The following is a 27888-nucleotide window of genomic DNA, read 5'->3' on the forward strand; positions in this document are numbered from 1 at the left end:
GCTGGCTCACAGCGCAGAACAGCCGTCCTGAACCGAAGAAGGGTCGTCGTCGTCGTCGTCGTCGTCGTCGGACATTGAAGCTTTGTCCACCAGGATCGAGGTGTTGATAAAGCGGCATGCCTGTTTACATTTGGAGTTAGTGCCAGCCTTTCGCCTCACAGTCGCCAAGCTAATCAATGGCCCGGTTCACGGCGATCAACAATCATAAGATTTCAATATTTTGGGAGTCAATAAACTCCTGCCTTCTCCCAATCCAAATTCCCTCGAGCATTCACCATGGCCGACAGTCCTGTCGACTATCTGTGGGATTTGCCTCAATATCTCCGCGACACACTGAGTCGGCTACCAGAAGATCACACCATTGCCCTCAGCAATACCAGGGGACCCTCAGTACCGGACATCAAAAAGCTGACGGATCGTAGGAAAAGATATGCATACTTGCTTCTCTCCCGCCACCGCTTAACCCAGCGCCTAGCCGAATGTCCAGGTCCTTGTCCGGACCTCATTCTCCAGCGAGCTGAGGTCTACGAGGCTCTTGGGTACAGCGAGTTAGCGCTGGCAGATGCCTATGTCTCGTATACTCTTTGTCTGGTCGCTCTGGACGGTCCGGAAGTCTCGGATCTTGAGCCTGTTTATTCCGACGGGGAGTCCTGGCCGGCTTCTGATGGGACCCAGAGCGAGAGTGAGTTGAGCCCGGTGGCATTGGGACACAAATACCGCTCGCTTGTCCTGATGTGTCGCTCTGCCATTATCCTGGGTGCCCAAACCCAGGCGAAACTGTGGATTGACGAGGTCCTGGCGGTGAAGAGACTTATCCGGCGTTTAAACGGGGAGGAACCTCGAGAGCCGCTCCGGGACATTGAGGAGGTCGTGGGAGATTTCTCCAAGTACTCCACTGTCTACGAGGATGAGTCGAAGTTCCATAAATGTGTGAAGATCCTCCGGCGCGATGACAAGCCAACGTTGTTTGGCTGGTGTCAACGCCTAATATACCCATGGAATGAGTATGAGCCTGACAGGATGTCTAAAGAATCATTGAAGGAGATCAACGATAAGCTCCATGAGCTTGCGCCGGATTTGGAGGTGGAAATATCCACACTGCCAACTCTTACTCCGTCGGGTCATGGTAGTACACAGAGGATTTCTGTTGGTGAGGTGAAAACCATTGTGTCTTCTACAGCTAATTGCTCTTCTCAATTGGGGTTGTTTGCCAAAATGCAACTCGCACCCGGGACAACCATCTTGAAAGAGCGATCAGTCCTCACCGCCATTCGGCCGCATGGCGAGGCGCTCTGTGACGCCTGTGCGGCTGACATGGAAGGCATTGATCGAGAAGATCGTAGATATTGTACAGGATGCAATATCCCCTTTTGCTCAGAGGATTGTCATGCAGCCGCAATAGACCGTTACCACCGACCCAACGATGAGGACTATCAGACCGATGAGGGCTATCCTCCTGCCGAAGCCCCCTTTTGCCCTGGAACAAGTGGCACTGACGACGTCCATACACTTGGTCGGGCCGAAAGTTCGACTACCCCCGAATGGGATTTGTACTTTTTGCTCCTATCACGAACCATGCAGATGGCCGAGACACAGAAGCTGCATCCCCTCGATCTCTTTGAGACCAAATACCTCTGGGGGGACTTCTCTCCGACACCAGAAGTCATGGATCTTCCGATCAAGAGTGGTCCCAAATCACTACCGTACAGCGTGCGCCATCATGTCGAGTTGCCTCTCCAGTGGTTTGAAATTCTCATGCATTCACGGGAGAGGTGCAGACCATACAGCGCCCACTGGTTGAAGAATTACGACTGGTGGATTGTTCAGACACTCTTTGCCAAATTTCGCGGAGTGGCCGACGCACAACAATCAACTTGGACAGGCAAGCCGGAGGTCGCAGCCGTCCATCCACTTTGGTGTTTGGCAAACCACAGCTGTAACCCGAACGTCACTTGGAAACCTTTAGGGGTGAGGAATTTGACGGTGGTCAGGGAAAGGGTATGGGAGAGGCCTGGAAGTCCTCCGTCAACCACCTGGGAAGGCATCCGTGCTGGCGAAGAGATTTGGAACCACTACACCGACGTGCGGGAAACGGACTATCGAGAGCGACGAGCCCGCTTGCAGGGGGTCCTCGGTGGAGATTGTAGGTGTGAGAGGTGCACCTGCGAATCAAAACAAAGCTGAGCCCCGACATGAGTGTTGGACAGCGGGATATCTAAATGGACAGCCTGCAAAGTCAACGGCCACAACGAGCAGCCCAACAGCATCCGGGAACTTTCAACAGCCTCAAACTCGTCTGTAACGCCTTCAACACCAAGAATGTACCCTCCATACTTTTGTTTGCGTGGTTAGCTAATGGTACGATTGAAGCTGGCTTCTCTACAATTTGCAGAACGCTGGTAGGTACGACTGGAATCAACGCTCCACGTACAGCAGGCGATCTCCAGCATCGTTACACTTCTCACTTGCCGATAAACAGCGTCGTCACGGCACCTCTGGATCTAAATATCTCATTCCTTCTGGCCATCATTACTGCTATCATTTGCATCTCCGTTTCCGGTCACGGTCAGTCACAATTCGGCCAATATCTGGCTTTATACAGCATAAGTTCGATATGGATCAGGATCCCAACCAATCGACAGAACAGCAATCCTATCCTCGACTACGCATGCCGATTTCCTCACCTGTTCGGTCCCTTGCCTCCGCCCTGAAACCTGACAAAACCACGCTCCCACGACTGGGACGGTATCTGAAGGCTTTCGTCTTGGATCAGTGGTTTGACCTCATTGGCATCCTGATTGTCGTGGGCATAGCGGGTGTGGTAAGTGTGCACCACATCTCTGTGCCTTCGCCCTCTGACCAGTGCTAATTGATGGCCACAGATCTGGATCCTTCCTGCCCGTCCTCCTCTTCTCTTCCCGCTCCTCACTCCAGACGGCGCTACTTACAACCCCTTCATTGGCTACCCTTATGTGACACCCATTCTCTCCTCTCTCCTCACAGGTCTTCTCTGCGGCTTTATACCCCTTGCGGTGATCCTTGTCTCGCAAGTCTTCATCCGATCCTTCGCCGACTTTTCCTCAGCCACTCTGGGGCTCCTGTACTCGCTGGTTACGGGGACATGTTTTCAAGTCGTCCTGAAGAAATCCATCGGTGGGCTCCGACCGCACTTTCTTAGTGTCTGCAGGCCAGTCGTTCCCGAAGGTCTCGTCGGCTCTGGATACAACGGGATCATGTACCGCGTCGAGGATGTCTGTACGGGCAACTCCAAAGACATCACCAACGCGTTACAATCATTTCCCTCCGGGCACAGCGAGATTGCGTTCGCCGGGCTAGGATACCTTTCGATTTATCTCTTCGCCCACTTACACATTGGTGACGTCTCCGAAATGAGAAAGCGAGGCTTTTGGCGCATGATTTTGGTGCTTATGCCAATTCTGTTTGCGACGTATATCTCAAGCACTCTTGTCCTGGGATATCACCATCACGCGCATGATTGCCTATTCGGTGCCTCAATTGGTTGTGTGACCGCCGTGTTGGGATACCGGATTGCTTTTCGAAGTTTGCTCAATGCGAGGATGAACTGGAGACCCAGGGTGGGGAGGAGGCTGAAGAGGGCTATTGACACGGGGAGCGACATGGGAAGCGAAAAGAGAGCGGAGAGGGATGCTGCTACTGATGGCACAGGCCATGGCAGCGCACGGAGAAGGCCGAGTCCCGGTGGGAGAGAGATGCGAAGTGAAAGTGATACCGGGGATGAGCGTGGGACGGATACTCGTGTTTGACAGCCGGTCGGGATGCCAGTTGCATGTGGGCGTGGATTGTTGGATAAGAACGCTTGGAAGCGTTTTTGGATGGCCATCATCTTTATACATCATGGTTCGGTTATCAGGACTTGGGTGGTAGTCAGTCGTTTAGGCACCGATTAGACGGCACCAGTAGTACATCTTCTACAACGTTTCTTCCACCTCGAACTATGGGGACATGATATAACAGTCGTTCTCCACCAAGTCCTGTACCGGGAGGAAATTCATCATATTCCCCGTACCTGGCTCGAGCTTCAGGCCACCTCTGGCTCGGTCTTGGTCTTGATATCCGCCTCATTGGCCGAAGTGGTCGCCATGTCAAGAGAGAATCCTCCCTCGCTCTTGGGCGTGGTGGGAACACTGCTCTCTCCTGCTTCGTAGCCTTTCCCGTTGCCATTGCCACTGTCGTTCTCGGCCTTGAACTCTTGTCTGACAGCGGTGGGTTCCTGCTTGATTCTGCTCTTCCTCTTTTGCTGAGAGTCTTCCTGTTTGACGTGCTGCTCTTTCCCCCTCCCCTTTTCCTTTTCCATTTCTTCTTTCTGTTTGCGAGCGGCTTCCCTCTCTTTCCTCCTACGCCTTCGTTCTTCTCGGTCATCTTCTCCACCAGCGCTGGTCAAAGGACTCAACAGCGGCGTACCCAGCGGCGTGCCATCGCCTCCACGTTCTCTGTTACCGTCTTTGTCTCTGCGCCCGTCCTTTGGCGGTTTCCTTCTGACGCTGGCCGTGCTACTAACCGAGCTTCCTCTCCTCATCCTTTCTGAGAGGGGCCGTTCAGTGGCCACGTCAAACTCAAGATGTGGTGTGGACGAGCGCGACGATTGTCTGCTCCGGCTGTGCGTAGAATCCGAGTCGAGGTTGGTGCTCCTTCTTTTGCTGGCTGTCCCACTCAATGCTCGAGCATGAGAAACAGCGTCCTTTTCTGACAAACTTGGGCGATGTGAACCCGTCCCCTGCGCATGTTGCAAGTGAGGATGTTTCTCCAGGTCATGATGCCGTCTCTGGCCATGATGTCTAGATGATTGTAATCGCCATGCCCCCGTCCACCATTTCCATCCTCCGGCTTCCTTAGCCTTTGCTCTCCTAAGAGCATTTAATTTCCTCCTCAACCCTGCCCTTCGTTCGTTTTCCTTTTCCCAATACTCTGTGCGGTATTCTTCCCAGTTCTCCCGAAACTCTGGAGAGAAAGACTTAGGGAGGAGGAGAAGCATGATGCTGTCCCCTCCCTTGGCGAGATCTTCTTCGATCACGAGCCCGTTTTCGTGCTCGACAAGGTGCCAATCCGAGCCTCCCGCTTCACGCCAGAGGCCGAAGGGAAGCAAAAAAGAGAGATGTCCAAGCATCTCCTGCCAAAACTTGCCCCGAATTCTAACCACGCGCAGATTGAAACCCCTCAAACCTCTATTTGTCGTCCCTAACCATTTTCTGGGCCAGCGGATACCTCTTTCCCATTGTCCCGTGCCCCAAACCAAAAGAACCGTGACAATCCCGCCCATCAAAGCGAGTTTCTCGGATGTTTCGACAACCCAGTACACGGACCCGCCCAGGCCGGTGCCATCTTCTCGAGGGCGCAGGAAGAGGGCGTAGAAGAAAAGACCGTTCCAAACGGCCAGCAATAGCAGGAAGAAAGTGTTCAGCCGGCGACGGGAGACGAGGTGCAGATACTGTGCACGCAGGGAGGATTCGAGAATTAGGAGGTTCAAGTAGATCTGGGGAGGGGAGGAAGGTAAGGACGCCAGGTGAGGATCGAGCGAGGACTGTTCCGAGGATTGTTTCCCTAGAGAGTGTAGTGGAGCGGAGGGCAGAGGGCGGAGATCAGTCGTAGGTGCGCCTTTGACTAATTGGTTGAGGCGAGATTCGGACGAGGCCATATTTGCGGAGGAGGAGGAGGAGGTGGTGGTGGTGGTGGTGGTGGGACGAGGAAGAGGTGTTTCAACGTCGATTACTGTAGTGCCATGGAGGAATGAGAGGAGTGGTTCGGCTTGTTCTCCCATCCACCGCTACACCATCGAGCCAGAGGTGAATTGATCTTGCGCCTTGTCCTCTCACCAAGTCTCGTGTGCTCGGATCGGGGGAGGGTTGGGGGTGACGAGGCTAAGTCGGACGAGGGGTTTCAAGTGAGTCGGAGGGCAGGATGGTTCCTGCAGGAGATGACGACCGCCAGGCACCGAAATTAACGCTCGAGGAGGGAAATCTCAGGTTCTTACTGTCTGCATGAGGACGGACGAAGAATCCAGATGGAGAGCTTCGTTAACTCCGGCGTGCATGGGGTGGGATCGGATGACTGCAAGGAGTGACTTCAACCGGCTGAATCGAAATCCGAGTGGCTGATGGCGGCTGTTTGGCGCTTCTCCTTGCGTCTCCATCCGTGTCGATGATGTCGGCGTTGCAAGAATGCGGAAAGGTGAAGAATTCTGCTTCTGCTTTTTGCATCTCGCGCTGCCTCTGGGGGGGGGGCCTCGACCTACGCTCATTGCTCATTGCTCATTTCGCTTTCACTATGCTTTGCCTTCTGCCTAATCTGCACAGCTCCAGCTCCAATGTCAGACTTCCAGCCATCTACTTGAAATAGACTGCTCTCCCCTGCTTCGCCATCACTTGTGGTCAACGTCTCGTATATGAGACGAACTCTCCCCTCAGCACTTCCACTCCTAGAGGCAGCCCCCCGATCCCCCATCACCTACCCGCGTCGATTTCAGTCTTCTACAGCATCGGCGCCTCTGTCGACGGATCCTGAAGACCTCAACCTCCCTCCGACCTCCCACCATCCGCCCGTCATGTCCACGTCGGCGTCGACCGCCGACTCGGACAGCGAGGTGCAGTCCCGCACCCAGCACAGTCCCCTCGCCTCCCAACGCGCCCAAGCTGAGAACCCACGAAGATCTCGCCTCGAGAACCTGTTCCCTTTGTCATACAAACAGGGCTTCTCACAATGGTGGACTGCTCTGCCCGCCGCTCAAGCAGAACACCGTGTGCTCACGTTTGTCCCACATTTGCAACCACCACCCACGCACGCAAAGACAAACTCTGCGCCTCCCTCACAGCATAATTCAACCGTCATCATAGACAAGAGTGCTTCCCCAGAAGCCACCACCTCAACGAACTCAATCACAGATCCATTCGGCCCTCGAACATGGCACTCTCGCCTCGTCCCACTCTCGGGGAAGAACCGCGCCTTAAACGAATTCTCGGTCGTACGCAACGTCCCCGAGGAAGGTGATCCGGAGCATAATCTAGTCATTCTGCACGGCTACGGGGCGGGTCTAGGTTTCTTCTACAAGAACTTTGAGCCGCTCTCCCGCGCTCCAGGGTGGCAACTCTACGCACTAGATATGCTCGGCATGGGTCGCAGCTCGAGACCGCCTTTCAAGTTAAAATCCAAGACGAGGGAGGCGCAAATAACCGAGGCAGAGGATTGGTTTATCGACTCTTTGGAGGAGTGGCGGGTGCAGAAGAAGATCGACAAGATGACGCTTATTGGGCACAGTATGGGGGGATACATGGCCGTGTGTTATGCCTTGAAATACCCCGGGAGACTGAATAAATTGATCCTGGCAAGCCCCGTGGGAATACCAGAAGATCCTTACGCCACGCACGCCGCTATGCCGCCTCCGCCAGATTCGGCCATGCAGAATGAAACCACCGAAAGGGAAGCCCAGTTGAAGCAAAAGCCCAACCCAAACCGCCTCCCGGTCAAAGATACCTCGTCGACAGAAAATTCGTCATCTGAAGAGGCCTCGACCCCTCCCCCACGTCGCCCTCTACCGAAATGGCTCACCTACCTCTGGGACGCGAACATCTCGCCGTTCAGTTTCGTTCGATGGTCAGGTCCCCTAGGGCCTCGCCTCGTCTCGGGGTGGACATCTCGGCGCTTCTCACATCTGCCGTCTGAGGAAGCCTTGGCATTGCATGACTATAGCTACTCTTTGTTCCGGCTGAGAGGCAGCGGGGAATACGCGCTCGCCTACATCTTAGCTCCAGGAGCATTTGCGAGGAGTCCATTGATTAGACGGATCGGAGGTGTGGGGAGACAGCCTCTCACGGCTTCGACGCACGAGATCAGTGAAAACGGCCAGCTAAAGCAGTTTCCGGGATCATCCTCAGCTGCACAAAATGACACTCTTTCAACTTTCACCCCGTCCTCCTCGGCCTCAAAGGATCTAGCGCGAGAAAGGGGCATCCCGGTCGTGTTAATGTACGGCGAAAACGACTGGATGGACGTCTCGGGAGGGTACGCGGCCAAGAAGAAAATCGATGCCGAAACAGCTCGCGCTCTGGCCGCCGCTTCGCCCGAAGAGAGGGACCAGGACCACGGTTCCGCCAAGGTTGTCATCATCAAGAATGCCGGACATCATCTGTATCTTGACGGTCCGGACGAGTTTAATGAGGTGATCCTCGCAGAGATGGAAGACGTGAGAAGGCGGACTTTGAGGGAGAAAGAGAGGAGAGGTTGAGATGAGAGACGATAGATCGATTTCGAGTTGCATGGCAGCGTTTGCTTTATGGTTGTCAGGCATCATGATGGTGGTTATGAATTTCAAATCGGCATTACATTGAGCGTGAAGTTCGGGGTTGGGGAATCATAGAAGAGCGACGGCATGTCTTTGGGTTGGGAGGCAACAGAAGAAGCCTGGGACTGTCCGACAGTTTAGATTGGTGCTGTCGTGCCATTTTCCAGGTTCAACACGTCGTGACATTCTTGATTGTTCCCTCCGTATGTACATATCAGTACCAGATGAGGAGATTCCTCGAGAAGAAAGAAGAGATTTGTCAATTCTTATCACCCCCTGATTGATTCACTCACTCACTCACTCACTCACTCACTCACGCCGAGATGCCGTCTCAGTGGAAGCTGGCCCTGTGACTCTGAGAGTCTGCCTTTACATCTTCATCTTCATCTTCCTCCTCTTCCTTCTCGACCGAATTCCCGCTTCGCCTCCCGCCGCAACGCCGTGTCCGCCGTGCAGTGCTGCGCGGCACTGCATATACCAGCGTGCCATCAAAAGTCATGATTTCCATGTTTGAGGCCCGCCCCTCTCACAACCGGGGTAAATCACCGCCGCGGCAATTGATTGGACTGATGATCGACATCAACGAAGAACTTGGATTTTACAACGAGTGCGCCCCGGAGCAGGATAGAGCAAAGAAAAGAAAGAAAGAACGAAAGAGAGAGAGAGAGAGAGAGAGAGAGATTTTATTTGGCCAAGTAATGCTCGTAATAGTATGGCAAGACGTTGCTGCGCAAGCAGGGAAGAAGCCAACCAAGCAAAGACAGATTGGTTGGTATGCGAAGTGAGGGCTCAGCTCTGCTCAATCGAAAGATCGTCCAGCTTTGCCCAGGATTTGAACAAAAAGGGCATTTTCCCACTCTCACGGCGTTTCAGCGACAAGGAACACCAATTTCTCACCGCTCACTTTCCCGCTCTTCTGATCCGCCATCCCCTTCAAGACGCCTTCCAGTCCGTCCTTGCCGACCTTCTGCTTGTGCGCCTTCACCTTGCCGTCCCGAAGCAGCCCTTCCGCCATGGCCATGAACTTCTTGGCGTACTCAAAGTCCTCGTTGATGGCTGGGAACTCGTGGGGCCCAAATTTGAACGGCTCGCCGAAGATGGTGTACATCAACGTGGTTGTGCTTTCGACGTCCTCGCGCGGGGAAGTGACCTGCAGGATGCTGCCATATTTGCAGCCCGGTTCGCTGGACAGGGCGTCGGCGCAGAACTGGGCGCTGGGCTTCTCGCTGATCGTGTCCCACGCCAGTTTGAGCTTGTTGTTGGTCGATGCGCGGATCTTGGAGGGAGCTTGCGGGTCGTTGTAGTCGTAGACTTCGCTGGCTCCGAGCGACTTGACATAGTCAAAGTTACGTGGCGAGCAGGTGGCAATGACCGTGTATCCGGATCTGTGGAAACCCGAAAAGTTGGAAACCCACCGTTAGCCTCTTACTGTTCATCCTATGAGGGGATGGTGATGGGATTGGGACACTCACAGCTTTGCGAACTGAATGCCTAAGGCGCCCGTAGCGGTGCTTCCACCGTAGATAAGAACATACGTCTTCTCTTTGACGGGGTCGGTGGGCCAATTGAGCTTCAACGCCTTTTGATAGAGTCCTTGCATAACAGTGGTGGTCCCGAGCGGGAGGGTAGCAGCCTCTTCAAAGCCCATGGAATCCGGGATCTTCATCTGAATGTCTCCCTTTGCAACGACGTACTCGGCAAAGGCGCCGTCTTCCGGCTGGACTGCGTTGCCGCCATGGCTGACACCGGCAATCCTGTCACCTTTGGAGAAAGACTTGGTCACGGCAGGACCGACCTCCTCGACGATTCCTGAGAAATCACACCCTGAGAGGCAGCCATCGGCTGCCAAGCCGAAGGCAGCGTGCTTCCAATCCGTCGGGTTGAGCGCCACGGCGACGGTTTTGACGAGGATGTAGTCGTCGCGAAGTTTAGGCATGGGACGGTCCCGGTCGACATAGACGTCATTGCCCTTGATAACAACGGCCTTCATTTTGAATCTTGAAACTCGACCTTGGGAAGATGAAATTTTGGAGAATTCTCGTCTCAGGTATTCGTCAGTGTTATGCGTGATTTGCACAGGGGTGTCAATGGACAAGCCCGTAGGTAGTCTTTCAGGGAGATAAAGTTGTAGGCGATCAGGATCTACGGTTGGTATCTGGTAGTGGAAAAGTTAAAGACGACTATGTTTCAACGTTGAAAGCGGTTGGAGAAAATGAAGTTCTCATGATATCATTAACTTAAATACCTAGAACACAGTGATAGAAGTCGAGAATATGGCGTGCGGCCGCGGTTCGGTCAGAAGGTTGTCTCGGCCTAGCAGAAGTGAATGGCTCCCTGGAGTAGAGAAAGGCTCCCCGGAGCAGAGGAGGCTTTGATAAGCAAACTGTGCATTGGATTGTGGCTCGTTGGTAATGAAGCGAGGAAAGGAAATGAACGGCGAGGGGGGTAGATCGCCCACATGTACCGGTACCGAAGGTAGCCATGTGTGGAGGGCATGCATAGTGGTGGAGTGGTTCGAATCGTCACAGCCATTACCTCGGCGAATCATCCCCTGGGTGGCAACAAGGGAACAAATCCAGCTGCCTACAAGGGCTTGATATGGGTATCGCGCCTTGATCCAATTGCCGATTTTGGAGTACGTCATTCGTAATGCGTATCGCCAGGTACAGGTCGGCGGCATTGGCTCGGTCAGCGGTTGGGCTTCCGTTTTGGCATCCAAATTTCGTAAGGGGTTTCATAAGCCAACTGGCGCATGAAGATCTCAATCCTGCTGCGGCGCAGCAGCTCGCCCCACCCGGCAACTGGCCTCATATTGTACAGCTCACAGGATATGACTTTTGTCTCCCTTTGTCGGGATGGTCCTCCTTGCACTGTGTCTCAGGTGGCTGACGACCACACACGCACAAGCCAGTCGCGGAAGCTCTCTGGCCGGACTCCCACCAGCTGGTTGAGGTTGGTATTGACAAAATCATAGCGCCCTTCGGCCGTGGCGATCAAATGATGAACCCGAGTCTCTCGCGCATGGTCTCCTACGGCCCGGGCGTAGGTTAATGCGTCTTGTAACGAGCTCCTCGTATGGCCCGAGATTTCAAATGGCCGGCCTGCAATTAGTCAGTCTGTGGACTGTGTTGGAAGGGATCCCGCCGGTGTTTTGACCGTACCTTGGATTTCCTCAGCGATGGCCACTACATCTCGTACCGACAGTCGCTCGCCTCGCAGGCGGAATTCTCTCGGCCACGAAGGCAAGTCCAGGGCGGCGACCACGAACCTCGCGACATCAGCAGCCGATGTCATGCAAATTGTAGCAGGCTGTCCGGCGCTGTTGAGATAAGGGACCTGTGCCCGCCTTCGACGGAAGTCCATCAGATAGTCCCCTTCCTGCCCGATGTTACTTCGCAGACCGATCTGTGAGGCCGCCATGCCTCCTGGAGCGAATCTCTCGTAGAGGACGCCGCAAGTGAAGACTGTGAACCGCATGCCCGAAGGTTCATGTTGATGAAGCCGAAGAATGGCTGCACGACGGCCGTTGTCAAGAAGATCGTTCTGTGGACGCAGAGAAGGAGGCCCACCAAACTCGGAGGGTACAAAGCGACGTACGTGGGCTGCCGCTGCTGCATCGATCAGAGCAAGTTGAGCATTGCCGCTGACTGTTGAGATGACAGTGTCGACACCGGCCAGTTTGAACTTGAGGTCTGCAGGGTTTGAGTAATCAACCTGGTCAACCGCAATGTCAGTGAAAGCGGATTTCTGGATGATAGCCATCGCGCGCAGGCACAGACAAATATCCTTCATCCGCAACATTGTATATAACGGAAACAAGCGGACAACTTACTTGGAGCACCTGCCATCCTCTTGCTGTCAAACCTGGACTAGGCTTCGTTCGTCAGTTACTGCTAACAAATAGCGGGGCCCGGGACGCTCACGTACTCTTCGAGACAGGATGATGAACTGATGAGAGGTCTGTGTCGCGATACTGTTGGCAATGTACTGAGCCAACCCGTTGGTGCCAACGATTGCGACTTTGATCATGGCTGCGCTGTGCCCAGGAGGGTGATTTCTGGGTTCAAACATCTGGACATATATTTGCCCGAGACCAGCATCGTGGCAAGGTCGCTATACTGCAGTGAGTCAAATCAATTGCACCAATATCAGGAGATGGTGCGTTTATGCAAGCACATGCAGTTGCATGACGCCTAAGCTGCCTAGCCAGATGTATATATCAGTGGATGACGGGTGAATATAAGTTGATCTCTCAGCCAGGATAGGGTCAAGCAGGAGTATTAAGGCCCAGGTGGTGGACCCAGAGAATGGGAATAGACCACCAATGGGGCCTAGATCCGGGGGGAAAGAGGCTACACAAGGCAGACAAGGACAGAAGTTCTCGATCACTCCTTGCCAATGATAGTGGCCGTCCCAAGAGTAATGCTAGGCAGAGGAGTAGGCGTCGAAGGAAGTCTGCTAGGGATGAGTCGTTCCGGCAGTCACGCGGGAGTGGATTGCTTCATGGCCTTTTGGCCATTTCGGTGGTTGGAACAAGAACAAACCGGTGTCCACGGTGCAGTGCACATCAAACAGGCAGGGAATAGAGTCCACTCGGAGGAAGATTAACAGTCGAGGACGAAGTCGATAAGAACAGAAAATTGTCGCATCTTCGACAAGCAGCAATGCCACCATTGGTGGGATTTACACACAACAGTAAGTCTGAAGGAGCCTGCCGAGGTTTGAGGTTCTGCACCTCAGTGTCGCGACGGATCTGTGTACTTTGATCGAGGTTTAAAACGTACGAAGTGGTTGGTGCAACAATGGTAGAAGCTAGTGGTATCCCGGACCCAAGCCAGAGGATGTTGGTCAGCCCTATCAGGCCCGCCGCGGGAATGACCATGGGGGTCCATCCCGCAATGCCAGGACCCTCTTCAGCCGTATGGTGATTCTGACTTGCTGACTCGTAATCTCTAGTGACTCGATGGAAATAAGGGAATTTGCTGCCTGCTGCGACCTCATGCCACTGGAGCAAGCGCCAAAGTGCGCAAGACGGCCGCGGCGGGATTCGCAGCCTCCCTCAAAGCCTTTGGCACATCATGATTGCGTCCGGGCCTTGGGCACCAACTAGCGTCCGAATCTCGGGATCTGTACAACCTGGCTTTGGCGCCAGGGGAAATAGAGATACTGGAACCGAGCTCGACGAACGAGTTTCGAATCCCAAGACAGAAGTCGTCATCGTCCATCACTGCTTTGCGGAGCAGCCGAGATCAACGTCACAATCGCCACATGGGTAATCCTCCTCTTGAAACGGCTGAGATCTCGGCTGAAGACAAGCCTAACAATCTTCTGTCCGTTGCAGAAGCGTTGTGGCACTCGGTGTCAAGAGATGGTTTGAAGCCGAAATCTAAGAGAGGAATTGCGCACGACCTCGGCCCTGTTGCGGTCACGTTTTCTCGCGTCTTCGTCGCGATAGGGCTGATCCAAGCACCACCCTGGTCAGTCTAAGTAGCGCATTGAGAATAATCCCTCGACCGACAAATACCCACGGAGCCTGCCCTTGGGGTGGGCTGACAGATCCAAAGGATTGCGTAAAAGTCAAAGCTTTGGAAGTTTTGCGCTGGATCCCGATGAGAAGGATGGGCAGGAAGGGCAAGAAGGGGGGCCGAGAACCAGTGTGGAGTGAAGATTTTTGGCAGTTCGTCGAGGCCATGGGGCCGGGTGCAGTCACCCGAGGATTCAAGCGTGGACCATTGAGATAGCAGTCAGGTGTTCGTGAGGTCTACTGGGTAAGCCCATTGCGATGGATGCTGGATGCGACGGGTGTCGTTTTGGTTGCCGAAGAAAGAGAGACAGCTTGTCTATTGATGGCGGTTCAGGCAGTGCCAGTGCAAAGACAGTAGGTGAGTGTTGGTGCAGCCTGTGCCAGTGGGGTCGAGTAGATCTCATTGTCTTGGCGGCCAAAGAGAAGGAAAAAGCTCGCCCAGGTCGTGCCGCTCTTGAACCTATGCATCACCCTCTCACCTTTACTCACCCTTCACCCTTCACTCCTCCCCCGTGTACAGCGCCAACGAAATAGAGAGATCACACCTATGAGTCACGTAGGATTTAATTTGATTTGACCGTAAACATGGTGTCCGATGAAATGAGAGACAGACGGTCTGACGAATTCGGGAAGAATCCATACAACTATTCTCAGCCCCCCAGCCTGACAATTCATAGCTCAGCCCATGCAACAGCCTGTCCGAAATCCTCGATTTGCTGCTTCTGAAGCGCAGATACTCATAAATTCGACCCCGTTCAATCCCTGCTTCGATGGGTTTTCTCAAACCTTCGGAGAGGGTATACCTGATCCTGTAGCTGGCCTCAGCAATCACTTCTGGTTTGTTGTTGGGCACCGCTTCACTCGAAATTTCAAGATTCATTTCTCGACCAAGTGCCCCGGACAATCCCGCTCCCTGAACCAAGGCTAGGGTGTCTCGATCGATGCCAGCCAGGATCGAGACCAACCCAAAGGGTGTGCCGATAGGTAGGCTGTAGAGCACTGGCAACGGAATGGACAGTATTATTGTGATGATGGGGGAGATCATCAACACCAGATATAGCCCCCAAGTTGCATCAAGTGTTGGCCTAGTTGACGCGATGATCTGGCCTCGCGGCGCGTATCGAGTCTCCGGGTACGTTCGAAAGATATACCCTGTGTCAGGTGTCCCATAGTTGAGGAAAGCAGAACGAGCCCGCCATGTGTTTGCTGCAGCCACCACATAAGATATCTGCTTCCAGGGAGAGGTAGGGCGAATCGTGCTGAAAATGCCAATGGTGTTTACCAAGACCGGCAGAACATCAAATGCGAATGGATTTGTCTGCCAATCGTGAAGAACGCTCGAGTTGGCTGCCGATTGGTTGGAGCAGAGGCCCTCCAGGAGCTTCACTTCGGATTGAGTGATTTCCCATCTCCCATGGCAGCCTTGCCGTCGAATGCTGAACATTTGCGCCGACTCTATGAAACTGAGGTAGATATCGTCGGACGCGTTCCTCGTAGAGCCTATTGGAGATGGCGCGGCTACTGAGTCGTTACCGAAACTGCCCATTAGACAATCTGCGTCCCCTAATTCGGGAGTGTCGGCGGATATCTATCCAAAGCCCCAGCCTGGCGCCGTGGCTTCGAACAATGACTCCGACACAAAACCATTGTATGAGTATAGCGTCGTTTGGTCCAGAAAGATTTGATCTTGCCTGAGACTAGTAATTGATTTGTTTCGTGTCACTACAATGGCGTCGATACCGGCGGAAACTTGCCATGTCTCATTTGGGGCCAGTCTCCTTTGAATCTCAGTAATGTAGGCAGGAAGTGGTAAGTCGAGAAGAGCCGCGGAGTTCTCGCTAAGGACTAAAGTGTTGTAACTGTCTGCCAGGGGAAAGTTGGCGGCACTAGAATACTCCTGACCGTTCCTCGAAGCATTCAAAACCCTGGAATTTGCGTTCATGCTCAGATAGATTGAATTGCTCAAAGAGGCGTATGACCCAAGATCCCGATATACTAGCCCGTACAAGGCATTTGGAAAAGCATTGTTACGCCTGCGCGCCATGTCTTAGGCGCCGATAGGAGTTTATTGGCTGCAGTTGGAACTAGATCCCAGCTCTGGTTCAAGGGGAGCATGAGGCAGTGGTAGTGAACACAAGCTGGAGGGGTTGATGTTCTATTTTGAGATTCTCCCCCTGGTGATTGGTTACCGTTTGCGGTGAGACAGCGCGAATGGGGCCCACTGCCGTTTTGCTCATTGTGGTGATAGAATAAATATTCAATTTTAGGCAGGGAAACTATCCAAAAACTTAAGAATGCACTGCTGTACCTACATTGTTACGACTCCAGCCTTGTCGACAGCGGGCAAAGTCTGCGAAGAAGTTCGCTCGGTGGGAGGCATCGTGAATTAGACCTGGTAACGAATGGCACATACGTCAGGGGACAGGCAAGCCGGAGCGCCAGCATACCCGGTACCCGTGTACGTGAGATACTGCGGGCTTGTCATGGCTTGCCAGCCTGATCATTGATGGGCAAGAGCCCCTGGGCAAGAGACACTTTGCCTATAGGGGGAAGGTGGTCGCATTGAGGCTATGTACCCAGACGCATTGACTCTCAGACGCTGCTTTTGCCTCATTGCTGGCCTCCGCGGCGGGCGAGCACAGGGCGGCATCACCTGTTCCCAAAGGGTAGGTGAGGGTTGTTGGAGGGTCGGTGTACCTCGTACCCAGAACCAGTGGGTCCCGAGGTCAAGTTGATCTCATTATCTTGGCATAGACGTGACGCGCCTTCAACCAACAACCGCGCCGCCGAGGAAAACTACTAGATACCTAATACACCACTTTACACACCTTGTTTGCTGTCGCGCCTCTGACCGTCTTCCTGCACTCCATACCTCGTTTCACGTTGCAATAATGGGGCGAGATGCACGCAACACGACAGAACCAGCGCCTCAACAACCTCCTTATGGCTTCCAACTCCATTCGAGTAACATGGCTTCCGCCGAGTCATCTGTAGCGGTCAAAGCAAAGAGAAGAAGAACGAGGTTGGTTGACCTACCCCACGCTTTCTGCCCTGAGATGTCTTCTAACCATCGTCCATAGTCCCCAGGACTGTGCCATTCTCGAAGCCGCGTACCAACAAAACTCCAAACCAGACAAGGCCGAAAGAGCCCAGATAGTCAGCCGGGTTGCACTCGGCGAAAAAGAAGTTCAGGTGGGCACCCTCCTGCAATCACCAGTTGGTATCGAGGAAGCTGACCTTCTTCTAGATATGGTTCCAGAACCGTCGCCAGAATGACCGTCGTCGGTCCAAACCACTGCAGCCTCATGAGCTCGTTGCCCACCTACGTAACAATGCTGCGAGCCCTGTTCCTGCCCAGATGAGCTCATCTCCAGTTCCTGAGGACCTTTTCGTCTCTTTGCCCCATCCCGACTCAACTCTGGCGCCCGTTGAGCCAATCAACCGACCCGCTTCGCGAGGCTCAAGCATTCACGATCTTCTCAACCCAACCCCATCAGAGGATGAGACCAGCGTTAGGCATAGCTCCCAGGAAACCCTCGGCAGAATCACGCCGCCATCCAGCTTTGAGGAGAGCGGGTTGAGCATTGGGACGATGCCGCCTGCAGATGAGACTCAAAAGGACGTGCCCGAGAATTGTGATACCCGGTTGGAAGGTAGCAGTGACGAGGGAAGCGCTAGAAAGAGAGGCCACGATGAGATGACCGGAGTAAAACCTCCTAGTCACGGGCCGGAGGGACAAGGAAAGACCGGAGGGATCAGTGTCTCTAAGGAACCTCTTGTGAGAACGTCGAGTTTTGTACGGCTGGCAATGACTGTGGATGGAGCTGTCAAGGTTCGGACGAACAATGAGCCCACACCATCCCCAGAAAAGCCACGGGCTTCAGCTCCAACCGCACATAACAGGGCAAAGGCGCCCCTGGTCCGCAGCAAAAGTGCCTTGAATGGTGTGGAGCTTTTCCGCGAGAGTGCACAAGGGGCAGGGTCTAAAGGCATGGGAGCTGGATTTGGCCGATCTCGGGACGCCAGAACTTGGGAGTTTTACTGCGATAGTAAGACTAAAGATGCCCTTTCGACCCAGGCTGAAGCCGAAAGTGCGGGATCTGCTGTCAGCGCCATCAACCTCATTCGATCAAACAATTTCAAGCCGCGTCTGCAGGCCCTCAGCCCATCTTTGTCGAAGACCAATGCTCGCCTGGCCACTCCGAAGGAAGCCAGACGGAAGCTATCTCGCGCAAAGTCCTCACTGGGGCGTCTACAAGGCCTGGATTCGGCGGCAGAGCCATCGACTTGCAAATCTAAGCCTGTCCACGGCCACGTCAGATCACCATCTGGAGACTCGGACAAAGAGAATTGGGCGCCTGGCACGAGACTGTCGGAGCATCCTTTACGCAGAACGCAGCCCAGCGCACGTCAACGGCCGGTCTTGCAGGAAAATGAGGAGATGACGTTCCCGGATGCCAGTTCCTCACGAAAGCGCCATGTCGAAGGCTTTCATAGTCAGCAATCCCCGACAAAAGAGAAGGCCAAAGGTGAAGAGCTCGACTGCGTGCAGGGGTTGCTTTCGCTCAGCCAGGGAGCTTGGTCCAGATGAAGTGGCCTGCGAAGATATGGATGGAAGCCACAGGATGACCGACCAGGGAGGATATTTGTTTGATTACGGAGGCATGTTTGAGATAGCACAAAAAGAGCATGGGATATTTGCGTTTTATCTGCTTGGACTGTTCGCAGCCAGTCCGGGGTGGAAAGGGATCATCAACCCAATGTATTATGATCGCTATTGGAAATCAATTGAAGAGGTCATGTTTGTTGAAGGATCATTGTCTTCTATTTCTTTGCTCTTTTTGTGCCTGGCGGGCAACCGCAAGTGCCTAAAGGTAGAAAGCCACGTGGGCAGCAGCGACAATCCAGAGCCATCACGCCCCGATCTCAAATCGATGGCTCGACCACCAATCAAAGGCCATCGTGTCCCTCATCCAGTTGGGCTCTTAATACTGATAAACACCCTCGGAGAATATCAGCATCACTCTTTACATTCCTATAATTTTGAAGACCGAACCCTGTATTCCTACCTGCTCAAGTACAGCCCCTCCAAATTTCAGGGAGCACAGCAGTTGTCGAGACGCCGTATCTCATTCGCTCAGGGCCGACACTCCTCCTCCACATCTCTTATCGTTGCACCAACGTCGCCCTTGAACATCCAACTTGGATTGTATGTCTCGAATCTCTCGGGACCTTGCTAACAGTGCGCACAATGGCAATGCGAATGGTCCAATGCTTTTGCCTTCTCCACCCCCTTCCAACATGCAAGTCTTGCGACACACCAGCACGCTGCCATCTAGCAAAATCCCCCACGTGGCGGTTATCGGCGCAGGCATTGCAGGACTTCGCTGCTCCGACGTCCTCGCCCGCAGCGGCGTTAAGGTGACACTGTTTGAAGCCCGAAACCGTATCGGCGGGAGAGTCCATCAGATGGAATCAGGTGGCTACCTCATGGACATGGGGCCAAATTGGATTCACGGCACTAAGGGGAATCCCATTATGCATCTCGCGAACAAGACCGGCCTGACCATCTTGGAACCAGAAGAGCACCAGGCGCTTTTCGACACCGAGGGAAGAAGGAGATCTGACTCTGAAGCCGTCTGGCTGTCGAGTAAAATGTGGGAAATGGTCGTCGATGCTTTCAAGTATTCCGACGAGCACTCTGCCGACATCGACCCCCAAGTGAGTCTCTTTGAGTATTTCAAATCCAAGCTTGATGCGGACAAAGAGCTCAGTGGACGGAGAAGAGAAGACCTTCTGCACGAAGCGCAGATGTGGGGGCCTTTTGTGGGCGACTCGGTCGAGAAACAGAGTCTCAAATTCTTCTTCCTGGAAGAATGTATCGAGGGAGAGACTGTCTTCGTTGCCGGAACCTACAGAGACATTTTGAAGGAAATTGGCCGCTCCGCGACAGACGAGAGTAAAGTCGACCTTAGACTCGAAACGGAAGTCGTTCATTTCGAAACAACGTCCGACAACAGCAACGAAGACGGTATCAAGGTTACCGTTACAGCTTCATCTGGCGACCAATCCAACTTCGACGAAGTCGTCATCACCTGCCCGCTGGGCTGGCTAAAACGGCACCACACGCGGGCCTTCACACCGGCACTGCCACCAAGACTGGCTTCGGCCATCTCCAATATCAACTACGGCCGCCTGGAGAAGCTCTACGTGACCTTCCCGTCCGCCTTCTGGCTTTCTCCTCCCGACACGGAGGAGAACCCCAAAAGCCTGTCGAGCTATCCTATATTCACGCACTTCCATGATCCGGCCTATGTGCCTCACGCGAAGGACGAAGCATGGAACCAGTCCGTCGTCTCACTCGCTCACTTACCGCCGCAATGCGCCCATCCGACGCTGCTATTCTACATCTACGGACCCTGCGGTACACATCTGGTCAATTCCATCAAGGACCTCCCTAGCCACTCGACAGAATATAACGCCACCCTCGACAGCTTTGCATCCCCATTTTACTCCCGTCTGCCCAACTACAACCACGTCGACCCCGCCTGCGAGCCCAGATCGTTCCTGATGACGAGGTGGCAGGCCGACCCTTTCGCGGGGAACGGCTCGTACTGTAATTTCCAAGTCGGGCTCGAGCGGGGCGACGAGGACATTGAAGTCATGCGCGACGCGGGCGGGATGTGGAAACGGGGCCTGTGGTTGGCGGGCGAACACACTGCGCCGTTTATTGCATTGGGAACGACGACCGGGGCGTGGTGGAGCGGAGAGGGCGTGGCGAGAAGGATCTGCACGAAATGGGGGATCAGTGTGCCTGAGGATGCGGCAGTGGAGGAGGCAAATGGAAACGTTGTTCACTAGAAGGAATTAGACAAAGACAAGGCAGACGCGGCGAATTTGAGTGCGTCGGCGATTTGATTTTTCAAGCATGCATGCATATTCTCGCCTCCTTCGTTGCATAGCCAATGCTCATCTCATCCAAGCCCTGAACCTCTTTGCGTAGCTCGTGAACCACTCTGCTTCACCGCGTCGCACACTATTAATTCTGAAAGGGAGGTCCGCGGCTGAAAGAAATGATGCTGACGTTGTCGAGCTGTTTCCCAGGAGAGCGTGTCGGATCACAGCTTCTCGAAAGCCTTCTCGAGCTCTGCGCGGGGAGGCGGTTAGTTGGTATATCGCTTCGACGACCGAAACCGAACAAATCGAGACTACAAAAGAAAACAGAAAGAGAGCGCTCACCCTTGGTAATCACGTCCATCTTGTCGTCATCGGTCAGGTCTCTGGGCTGGCCTCTCCAACGCTTCTCCGTGGCCTTCGCCAGTCTTTTCTTCAATTGTTGTTGTCTCTTGTGCCCGTACTGGTCTAGAGCTAGTTTGATGCCGAGGCGCTCGACGCGGCTTGCAAAATTAAACGGGTCCTGGATGCTAGCCACGATGCGCTTCTCAGACCTGTTGGATCTGGCTTGCATCTGGGCTTCTAGAGCTTCTAGGGCAGCTCGCTTCTGAGCGCGTGTTCTTGGCCTCGCAAGTGATGCATCGGCATGCTTTGGACCGCGTTTCCCTCGCTTCGGCTTTTGTTTTCTGACACGATAGAGCGTTCTTGAAACAGAGGTTGAAGGAGTAGGTCCATCATCAGCCTCAAATTGATCATCTTTGGCAGGAGCGACAGAGACATGGTTCGAGGCAAATGGAGGACTGTAATAAGCGGACGAGAGTGTCGAATCAGCTTTTGGCATCGGATCATAGAACCAAGTGATCGGCTTTTGAGTCAACACGTCCAGCTGCTGGGCGGAAGAGGTCTGCCCCTCATGTTCGGGCAATTTGTCCCAAGATGGAAGCGAGGGATTCGAGTTGAACATATGGAATACAGCACTATCTGTTTCTTTTGTGTCAGCAATGAAGGATTTATGAAGTTTTGCATGGCCCGTGATGCGTGATGAGGCAAGGTACCCTTGACTGCTCTAGTAGCTAGTTCTTGACCGATTTGCAGACCGGACATGTTGCCCGGATTTGAAGTAACTAGTATGCTGCTCAGCTTGACACCGCGCCGCGCAAGTTGTTCTAGAATCATGTGCTGGACAGTTTCAGGGGAGGCCACCGGATCCGCGACATTGATGTACAGCGATTGCCTCGCCATCACGTTCACCTTCAACCCATTTTGGTCAGGTGGAGAAGCCATGGTCGATGTTGGTCAAGGGTGTGTGTTTCGGAAATTGAGAAGAGAGTCAAAGCAAAGTCGCAGTGGACGACGGTCATAATTAGCCGCAAACAAACATTAGCAAGTGAAGTGAAGTGAGAGTGAATGGTCGTGAAGCCCTGTCTTCTCGCGCAGGCGACTGCCCGCAGTAGTGAATAGGCCGTGAGCGACATGTCACATTGCAGTGCACGGCGTAGGCTGGGAGGCTCCAACCTGTCACGTACCAAAAGTGAATATTTGCAACAACTCCATCGCGTGGTGATGGCCATGAATATGGACATAGACATGGACGTGGCAGCTTTATTGGTGTTTTGTACAAGATGAATTTGAATCGTTACCATCATGTCGTCATTGTTTTTCCCTCAATGGATCAACTTCGGCCGCTGCTATGACGCCTCCCTTCCCTCGAGCGTCTCACCGCCAACTAACCGCTACCAGCCTCACTAACTTGCCTCCAACCTCTTTCCTCTCTCCCTTCACTCTCCTCTGCTCTCCCTGCCGCACTTGGTGAAATATATATCATCATTATGGCGATGTCCGTTGTGGAATTGCAATGAATACCACAACCATGTCTGCTTTGAAGCGTAAATCATCACGCCCCGCACATCACTCTAACAATTCCGCCAACGCCTTCATCAATCCATGGCCATCCGCATGGATGCCATCATGGGCCGAACTGTTGCAATCGTCCTTCCCCCTTGGATGGTACTCTGATGAGCTCAGTGGTCATAAAAGGGCCCGACAACTCAAAGTCATCACTCCAGACTGGGGTAAGGCGGATCTGGGAAGGAGGAATCTTGACAAGTCCGATTGTGTCGTCGGAACTTGGTTAGGCCATGCAAGCGCCCTGGTAGAGCTGCCACCTCTCGATAATCCCGAGCATAAGAGCATATGGCTTCTTTTCGATCCTATTTTTTCCATGCGAGCGGGACCGACGCAGAATAGCGGTGTCGCACGGTTCAAGCAAGCTCCTTGTCAAGCCGGGGACCTGCCAGGTTGCGATGCAGTCTTTATTTCCCACAATCATTACGACCATCTGGACGCTGCTTCAATCAAGGAGATTGTGAAGAAGTTTACCCAGGCAAAGTTTTTTGTTGGACTTGGCATCGGGCAATGGATGTCATCTATTGGAGTCTCAGAAGCACAGATCTGCGAGATGGACTGGTGGCAGAATCGCGAGTACAGTCTTGAAGACTTCGGTGTCCAATCACTGCCAGTGTCGACCGATCAAGTCGTTTTCAGATTCTCATGTGTGCCTGCCCAGCATAACTCTGCACGGAGTCCCGTCGATCAGGGGCGTACACTCTGGTGTGGCTGGGTCGTCGAGCGTTTTCTTCGCTCACAGGACGAATCAAGCGAATCTCAGGCGACTAGACGAGGGACCATCTATCATGCCGGTGATACAGGCTATCGCAGGACATCAAGGTCGGACGTTGTCTGTCCCGTTTTCAGAGAGATTGGGGAGAAATTCGGCCCTGTCGATCTTTCTTTCATTCCTATATGGCGCGGTGGAACTCTGGGATTCTTTTCCTATATGGGGCTGCGACTGTCTCATCACGACATACCCGCAGCACTCCATGCTTCTCCGGCAGATGCCATTGCGATTCATCTCGACGTCCAGTCACGTAACAGCGTTGGAATCCATTTTGGGACATTTGTTGGCTCAGAGAGCGAGACTTACGAAGCCACCATCGAGTTCGCTGAAGCGTGCGAGAATCGATCCGTCAAAAACCTAGACAGTCAAAGTGAGGGCGGCAATGGGCGTGCAGGATTACTGGACATTGGCGACAGCCTGGCCGTACAAATTTCTTAAACAGAGGTTTGGGGACCTGACGGTTGTGCAGAAAGAACTATTCCTTCCACCTATTGAAGTCAGTCATCATCAGCGTCTTGAACATCAACGAATCTACAGCTTCACCTACTCCATATATTGACCGCTTCGAGCTTTCCCTGCATCTAAGATGGGGAAGCTGAAACTACAGTCTAATGGCTTGAATACGGGCGACACAGCCCCTGGATGAAGGAAGTGTTTACATCCCTAGGTATGTTGTCGGCGATCTCAATCTCCCCGCCAAATACGCCCCGGTCACAGAGGGTGAGGTGCGGCTTTCGGAACGTCTGAGGACCACCCGGACCATATTTAAATCTATCCTGTCCTTCCGTCGAGTTGTCGCGCTCAGCTTCACCTTTTCACTCCCTGTTACAAGGAGCGTAAGAGGATCAAGTGGTATTATATACCCTCGATGTTCAGCGAAGCTGAATACAAGTGCCATTTATAGGAGTGCCTCGTAGGGTAGGTGTGCCCACCATGTGAACCAGCTTGCCTGGTAATTTCCTCTCCCTCTCGCACAATCAATCAATATTCGGACCCTTTGCCCAACATGGTACTTCCTAGTCCTACCTAATAGCCTATCCATATCTTGCTCGGCCTGTTGCTCCAGGCGCGGTATTACTCATCGAATGGTCACCGTTCTACACGCCCTCTCCCTAGAAGAAGGAGACTACAGTGCTGGCCATGCCCTTAATCTTCTCCCAGATCCAGGTCACCACTTCGCAGATATAGTCCCAGATCTTCCACAGCGTCTGCTTGACATATGCGAACACCTTTTCCCACGGAACGAAATACACAACGGCCGCAGCAGCAATAGCTGTGACACCACCTGCCATGCAAGCTCCCCCAATGGCGGCGCAGTTGAAGTATCCAGCTGCCAAGAAGAGGCCAAATGGCCCTTTGATGAAGACGCCTCCAGCGCCACACCAAATTGCGCCAATACCACCAACAACACCGGCTCCGGCGCCTAGGATGACGGCCAGTAGGGATCTCCATTTATTGAACCAGTTCTCTGTCTCATCAGTGCCAGGGGTCGGAGATGGCAGCACACTGTCTGAACTCACTGGTCTGCTGCCACCCGTGTTCGATCGCGGTGGTCCGGACATGCTCTCATGTTGGAAGTCGCCGAACCTGACTTTGATTGCTTCCATATCCTCATCCGTCATGGTGGACATCATTGGTGGCTCAGTGTATAGCCTTCTGACCTCGTCGACATTGCCGCTGAGATCGAAGTGGCATCCCTCCCCGTGGGTGATGTTATAGCCACCAGTGCGAAGCTCGCCCTCCGGCCGTCGGTCCCAGGCCCAGGTCTTGACGTCGCAGTAGGTCGATGAACTACCAATACTTAGCATGTCGGGTCGTCCGGTGAAGAGAGTTCCGCAGCAGGCGACGGAGACGTCCTTCACGGCCTTGGAGATGCTGTAAGTGATGGACTTGACAAACGAGCTGACCAGAAGATGGAGTATTCTGAACCCTTTGTTGGCATAATAATCGAGTTTTCCCTGGAGACTCTCTGGTGTGGCGATGACGATCATAGAACCTGCTGTCGTCGATGTTAGTCGCTCTATCCAGCCTTCCTACTGTCTAGCAGCATCATTTTTTTGGGCAAGGGTACCTACGGGGTTTTGTATTGGCTTGCTTGGCAAGTTTCAGCAACGGTTTTTCATGCTCCTGCTTGACAACGGCAAGAATCATGGTTTGGGGATTGCCATTCCTGCTCTTGACTATTTCCCAAACAGATTTGACCTCTTTTTGGCCTGCCTGCTCGTCAGCAGAGCGGTCCCCTGCGCCGGATGGCTTGCGGGACTCGGGAGATTTGGAAGATGTTTTGCGCGACGGGGACGACTTGGAACCACTCTTCCGAGTCGAAGACTTCGAAGACGAAGTATCAGAAAACCACGAAGGCATCGTTGCTTGTGGAGGAGAGTGCGCGGGGGAAATATCTGAGGACAGAAAATGGTCAGAATATAGGTAAGAGAAAATCAGGCAGGTCTTTTTCGCCGGTGTCTTGCTATGAAGACGTCTAAGTCAACTAGGATCTCGGTGGGCAATTTTACGAGATACTTTATACTTGAAATCTAGGAGCTTGCCTTGCGGAGCTGAGAAGACTACAAAGGGGAATGATATACAACAGGGCTCAAGATCCCATAACCATTGGCTCGGCCATTGAATTCACGGGAGTCGAGCTATGAAGCACTAAGGCATCACTGCAGAGGGCTCCACCCGCACTTTAGTGCTCAGCCAGTTACGCTCTTGTTTGGCTCAGTCTGGGGTTGCACAGGATGTACGCCTGATATCCTTTTGCATCCCGTTGCAGCAAGTTTTCAGCCGCTCGTGTTGCTGTGCAGTTAACAAATACCCGGGTATCTTCCGTAAACTCCGCAACTTTTTGTACTCTAAACTCGTTTATCTTGGTGACTGGCGTTCACCTCCGGTCTACGACTGCGCCGACTTCACGTCAGCTGCATGAATACTTACGGGACATGGGGGTCGACCACTGAGGCTAGCCATATACCTCCTAATCAAGCCATGGAGCTTGATGGCGGCTATTTCGACTCCTCGAGCTGGGCTAGCGCATTCCCTACAGACCAGCAATCAGGCTCTCAAAGAGCACCACATGACATTCATGCCACGGTGGGCCCAACCGATGCTCTTCTCGCCCCCTCAGCGCAGATGGGAGACGTTTTTCAGCGGGTTTCCGTCTACAACAACGTGGGACTTGACGTTAATCTTCTGCCGGACTCTATGAACCGGATTGTGAGGCCCGATGTTGACAGCAGTCGATTCAATTTGCCGGCCCAAACTCGATTTCACGGGTTGGGGTCTCCATCATCTTTCCAAGTGGCAGGAACGACACATGCCGCCTTCTGGGCGCGTCAAACTGAACCCTCAGCTATTGATCTCGGTTGCAACAGTGAGGGTTTTGGCCGGGAACCGCTTTCGTCGGATGCTTCTCGTCTCTTGAGTACCTGGACTAATGGCAATCACATGCACGTCCTACACTCCACGTATTTAGCTGTCAGTCGTGAGACTTCATTTTCACAGCAGGGCTATTTCTACCCGACTGGCATTGATTACAGGACCCATACGAACCGACTCCAATTGCAAGCTGCCCAAACTCAGCCTGTGGATTGCTTTCTATCGGCAGGAAATCTGTCCCAACAGCCAGTACGAATGGCTCCGAGGACAAATACCGCCAGCCAGCAGGCTCAGGCGCAACGGATATCTCGATTCCGAAGCGTTACTGCGGATGTTCCGTTGACGGCTTGTACAGATTTGACTCCAAACATTATTCAACCGACCAGCCTTGGGAATAACGGTATAGGGCTCGAAATGGATGCCACATGGAATATTGCAGTGAAAGATTCTCACAGTTGCCATAATTTAATCATGTCACAGACTGGCGCACCGCCACGACGGTCACCCAGGCGAGCGGGATATCAGGAAATGCCCGAATGCTGTAAAGCTGATTTGAAGACAAGAATACCCACCATAAAATATCTGTTCATCGATCTGGGCTGTAGCATGAAGCAAACAGAGATGATATTTCATCTCCTCTTTGATTTGAGAGTGACGTGAGTGTCCATCAAGGCGTAAATGATTACTTCAGGACTAATGGAATGATTGCAGCGAAAATATACTTAAAAATAAAAAGGGGCCAGAGTGCAGGAAGAACAAATCCGGTCAAAAAGGCCGACAATCCGCGCCGTCCAGGAACGCAGGCAACAAAAAGGCAAGTTCCAAACGTTCAAGGCAGAAGTACCCGTCGAAATTCAAACCATACCCTGCATACGCGAACATATGCACCCTTGCCACATACCACGCGGGCTCGACCTTAATCCGTACAAGATTCAGATCTCACTCCTCCTTTTCATCGATAAATACGTCAAGGGTTTCTTTGATTTCAAATGCAGCAAGAGATCTAAAGCATCGTTAGAAAGGAATGGGAACGAGCAAAATTCGGTCGAATGGAGTTGGCAGAACTTTTTGAGCCGCTGTGAGGGGAGCGACCGACCTTGTTCG

At 53.2% G+C, this 27888-nt stretch overlaps 13 protein-coding genes across 13 annotated transcripts; 7 read left to right on the plus strand and 6 right to left on the minus strand.

Annotated features, from left to right (window-relative positions):
- Positions 1–276: 276 nt before the first annotated feature.
- Positions 277–2184, plus strand: Z519_06186 (uncharacterized protein; the record flags this gene model as incomplete). The annotated part of the gene is made up of 1 exon (XM_016763926.1): positions 277–2184. One exon carries the CDS (start codon positions 277–279, stop codon positions 2182–2184), a length of 1908 nt encoding a protein of 635 aa, XP_016620250.1.
- Positions 2185–2614: 430 nt separating this feature from the next.
- Z519_06187 (uncharacterized protein) lies at positions 2615–3785 on the plus strand (the record flags this gene model as incomplete). The annotated part of the gene is made up of 2 exons (XM_016763927.1): positions 2615–2821; positions 2883–3785. 2 exons carry the CDS (start codon positions 2615–2617, stop codon positions 3783–3785), a joined length of 1110 nt encoding a protein of 369 aa, XP_016620251.1.
- A 275-nt stretch (positions 3786–4060) lies between these two features.
- Positions 4061–5674, minus strand: Z519_06188 (uncharacterized protein; the record flags this gene model as incomplete). The annotated part of the gene is made up of 1 exon (XM_016763928.1): positions 4061–5674. One exon carries the CDS (start codon positions 5672–5674, stop codon positions 4061–4063), a length of 1614 nt encoding a protein of 537 aa, XP_016620252.1.
- A 747-nt stretch (positions 5675–6421) lies between these two features.
- Z519_06189 (uncharacterized protein) lies at positions 6422–8257 on the plus strand (the record flags this gene model as incomplete). Its single annotated transcript, XM_016763929.1, has 1 exon — positions 6422–8257. One exon carries the CDS (start codon positions 6422–6424, stop codon positions 8255–8257), a length of 1836 nt encoding a protein of 611 aa, XP_016620253.1.
- Positions 8258–9173: 916 nt separating this feature from the next.
- Z519_06190 (uncharacterized protein) lies at positions 9174–10304 on the minus strand (the record flags this gene model as incomplete). The annotated part of the gene is made up of 2 exons (XM_016763930.1): positions 9174–9699; positions 9787–10304. 2 exons carry the CDS (start codon positions 10302–10304, stop codon positions 9174–9176), a joined length of 1044 nt encoding a protein of 347 aa, XP_016620254.1.
- An 887-nt stretch (positions 10305–11191) lies between these two features.
- Z519_06191 (uncharacterized protein) lies at positions 11192–12343 on the minus strand (the record flags this gene model as incomplete). Its single annotated transcript, XM_016763931.1, has 4 exons — positions 11192–11415; positions 11476–12028; positions 12147–12188; positions 12242–12343. The coding sequence occupies 4 exons, from the start codon at positions 12341–12343 to the stop codon at positions 11192–11194; spliced, it is 921 nt and encodes a 306-aa protein (XP_016620255.1).
- A 1994-nt stretch (positions 12344–14337) lies between these two features.
- Positions 14338–15882, minus strand: Z519_06192 (uncharacterized protein; the record flags this gene model as incomplete). The annotated part of the gene is made up of 2 exons (XM_016763932.1): positions 14338–15426; positions 15562–15882. 2 exons carry the CDS (start codon positions 15880–15882, stop codon positions 14338–14340), a joined length of 1410 nt encoding a protein of 469 aa, XP_016620256.1.
- An 847-nt stretch (positions 15883–16729) lies between these two features.
- On the plus strand, positions 16730–18429 carry Z519_06193 (uncharacterized protein; the record flags this gene model as incomplete). Its single annotated transcript, XM_016763933.1, has 3 exons — positions 16730–16860; positions 16919–17030; positions 17086–18429. The coding sequence occupies 3 exons, from the start codon at positions 16730–16732 to the stop codon at positions 18427–18429; spliced, it is 1587 nt and encodes a 528-aa protein (XP_016620257.1).
- A 710-nt stretch (positions 18430–19139) lies between these two features.
- Z519_06194 (uncharacterized protein) lies at positions 19140–20699 on the plus strand (the record flags this gene model as incomplete). Its single annotated transcript, XM_016763934.1, has 1 exon — positions 19140–20699. The coding sequence occupies one exon, from the start codon at positions 19140–19142 to the stop codon at positions 20697–20699; it is 1560 nt and encodes a 519-aa protein (XP_016620258.1).
- Positions 20700–20956: 257 nt separating this feature from the next.
- On the minus strand, positions 20957–22016 carry Z519_06195 (uncharacterized protein; the record flags this gene model as incomplete). Its single annotated transcript, XM_016763935.1, has 3 exons — positions 20957–20985; positions 21078–21713; positions 21788–22016. The coding sequence occupies 3 exons, from the start codon at positions 22014–22016 to the stop codon at positions 20957–20959; spliced, it is 894 nt and encodes a 297-aa protein (XP_016620259.1).
- A 586-nt stretch (positions 22017–22602) lies between these two features.
- On the plus strand, positions 22603–23847 carry Z519_06196 (uncharacterized protein; the record flags this gene model as incomplete). Its single annotated transcript, XM_016763936.1, has 1 exon — positions 22603–23847. The coding sequence occupies one exon, from the start codon at positions 22603–22605 to the stop codon at positions 23845–23847; it is 1245 nt and encodes a 414-aa protein (XP_016620260.1).
- Positions 23848–24521: 674 nt separating this feature from the next.
- Z519_06197 (uncharacterized protein) lies at positions 24522–25773 on the minus strand (the record flags this gene model as incomplete). Its single annotated transcript, XM_016763937.1, has 2 exons — positions 24522–25408; positions 25485–25773. The coding sequence occupies 2 exons, from the start codon at positions 25771–25773 to the stop codon at positions 24522–24524; spliced, it is 1176 nt and encodes a 391-aa protein (XP_016620261.1).
- A 621-nt stretch (positions 25774–26394) lies between these two features.
- Z519_06198 (uncharacterized protein) lies at positions 26395–27444 on the plus strand (the record flags this gene model as incomplete). Its single annotated transcript, XM_016763938.1, has 1 exon — positions 26395–27444. The coding sequence occupies one exon, from the start codon at positions 26395–26397 to the stop codon at positions 27442–27444; it is 1050 nt and encodes a 349-aa protein (XP_016620262.1).
- Positions 27445–27888: the final 444 nt, after the last annotated feature.

Source organism: Cladophialophora bantiana, assembly GCF_000835475.1.
Source record: "Cladophialophora bantiana CBS 173.52 unplaced genomic scaffold supercont1.8, whole genome shotgun sequence".
NCBI lineage: Eukaryota > Fungi > Ascomycota > Eurotiomycetes > Chaetothyriales > Herpotrichiellaceae > Cladophialophora > Cladophialophora bantiana.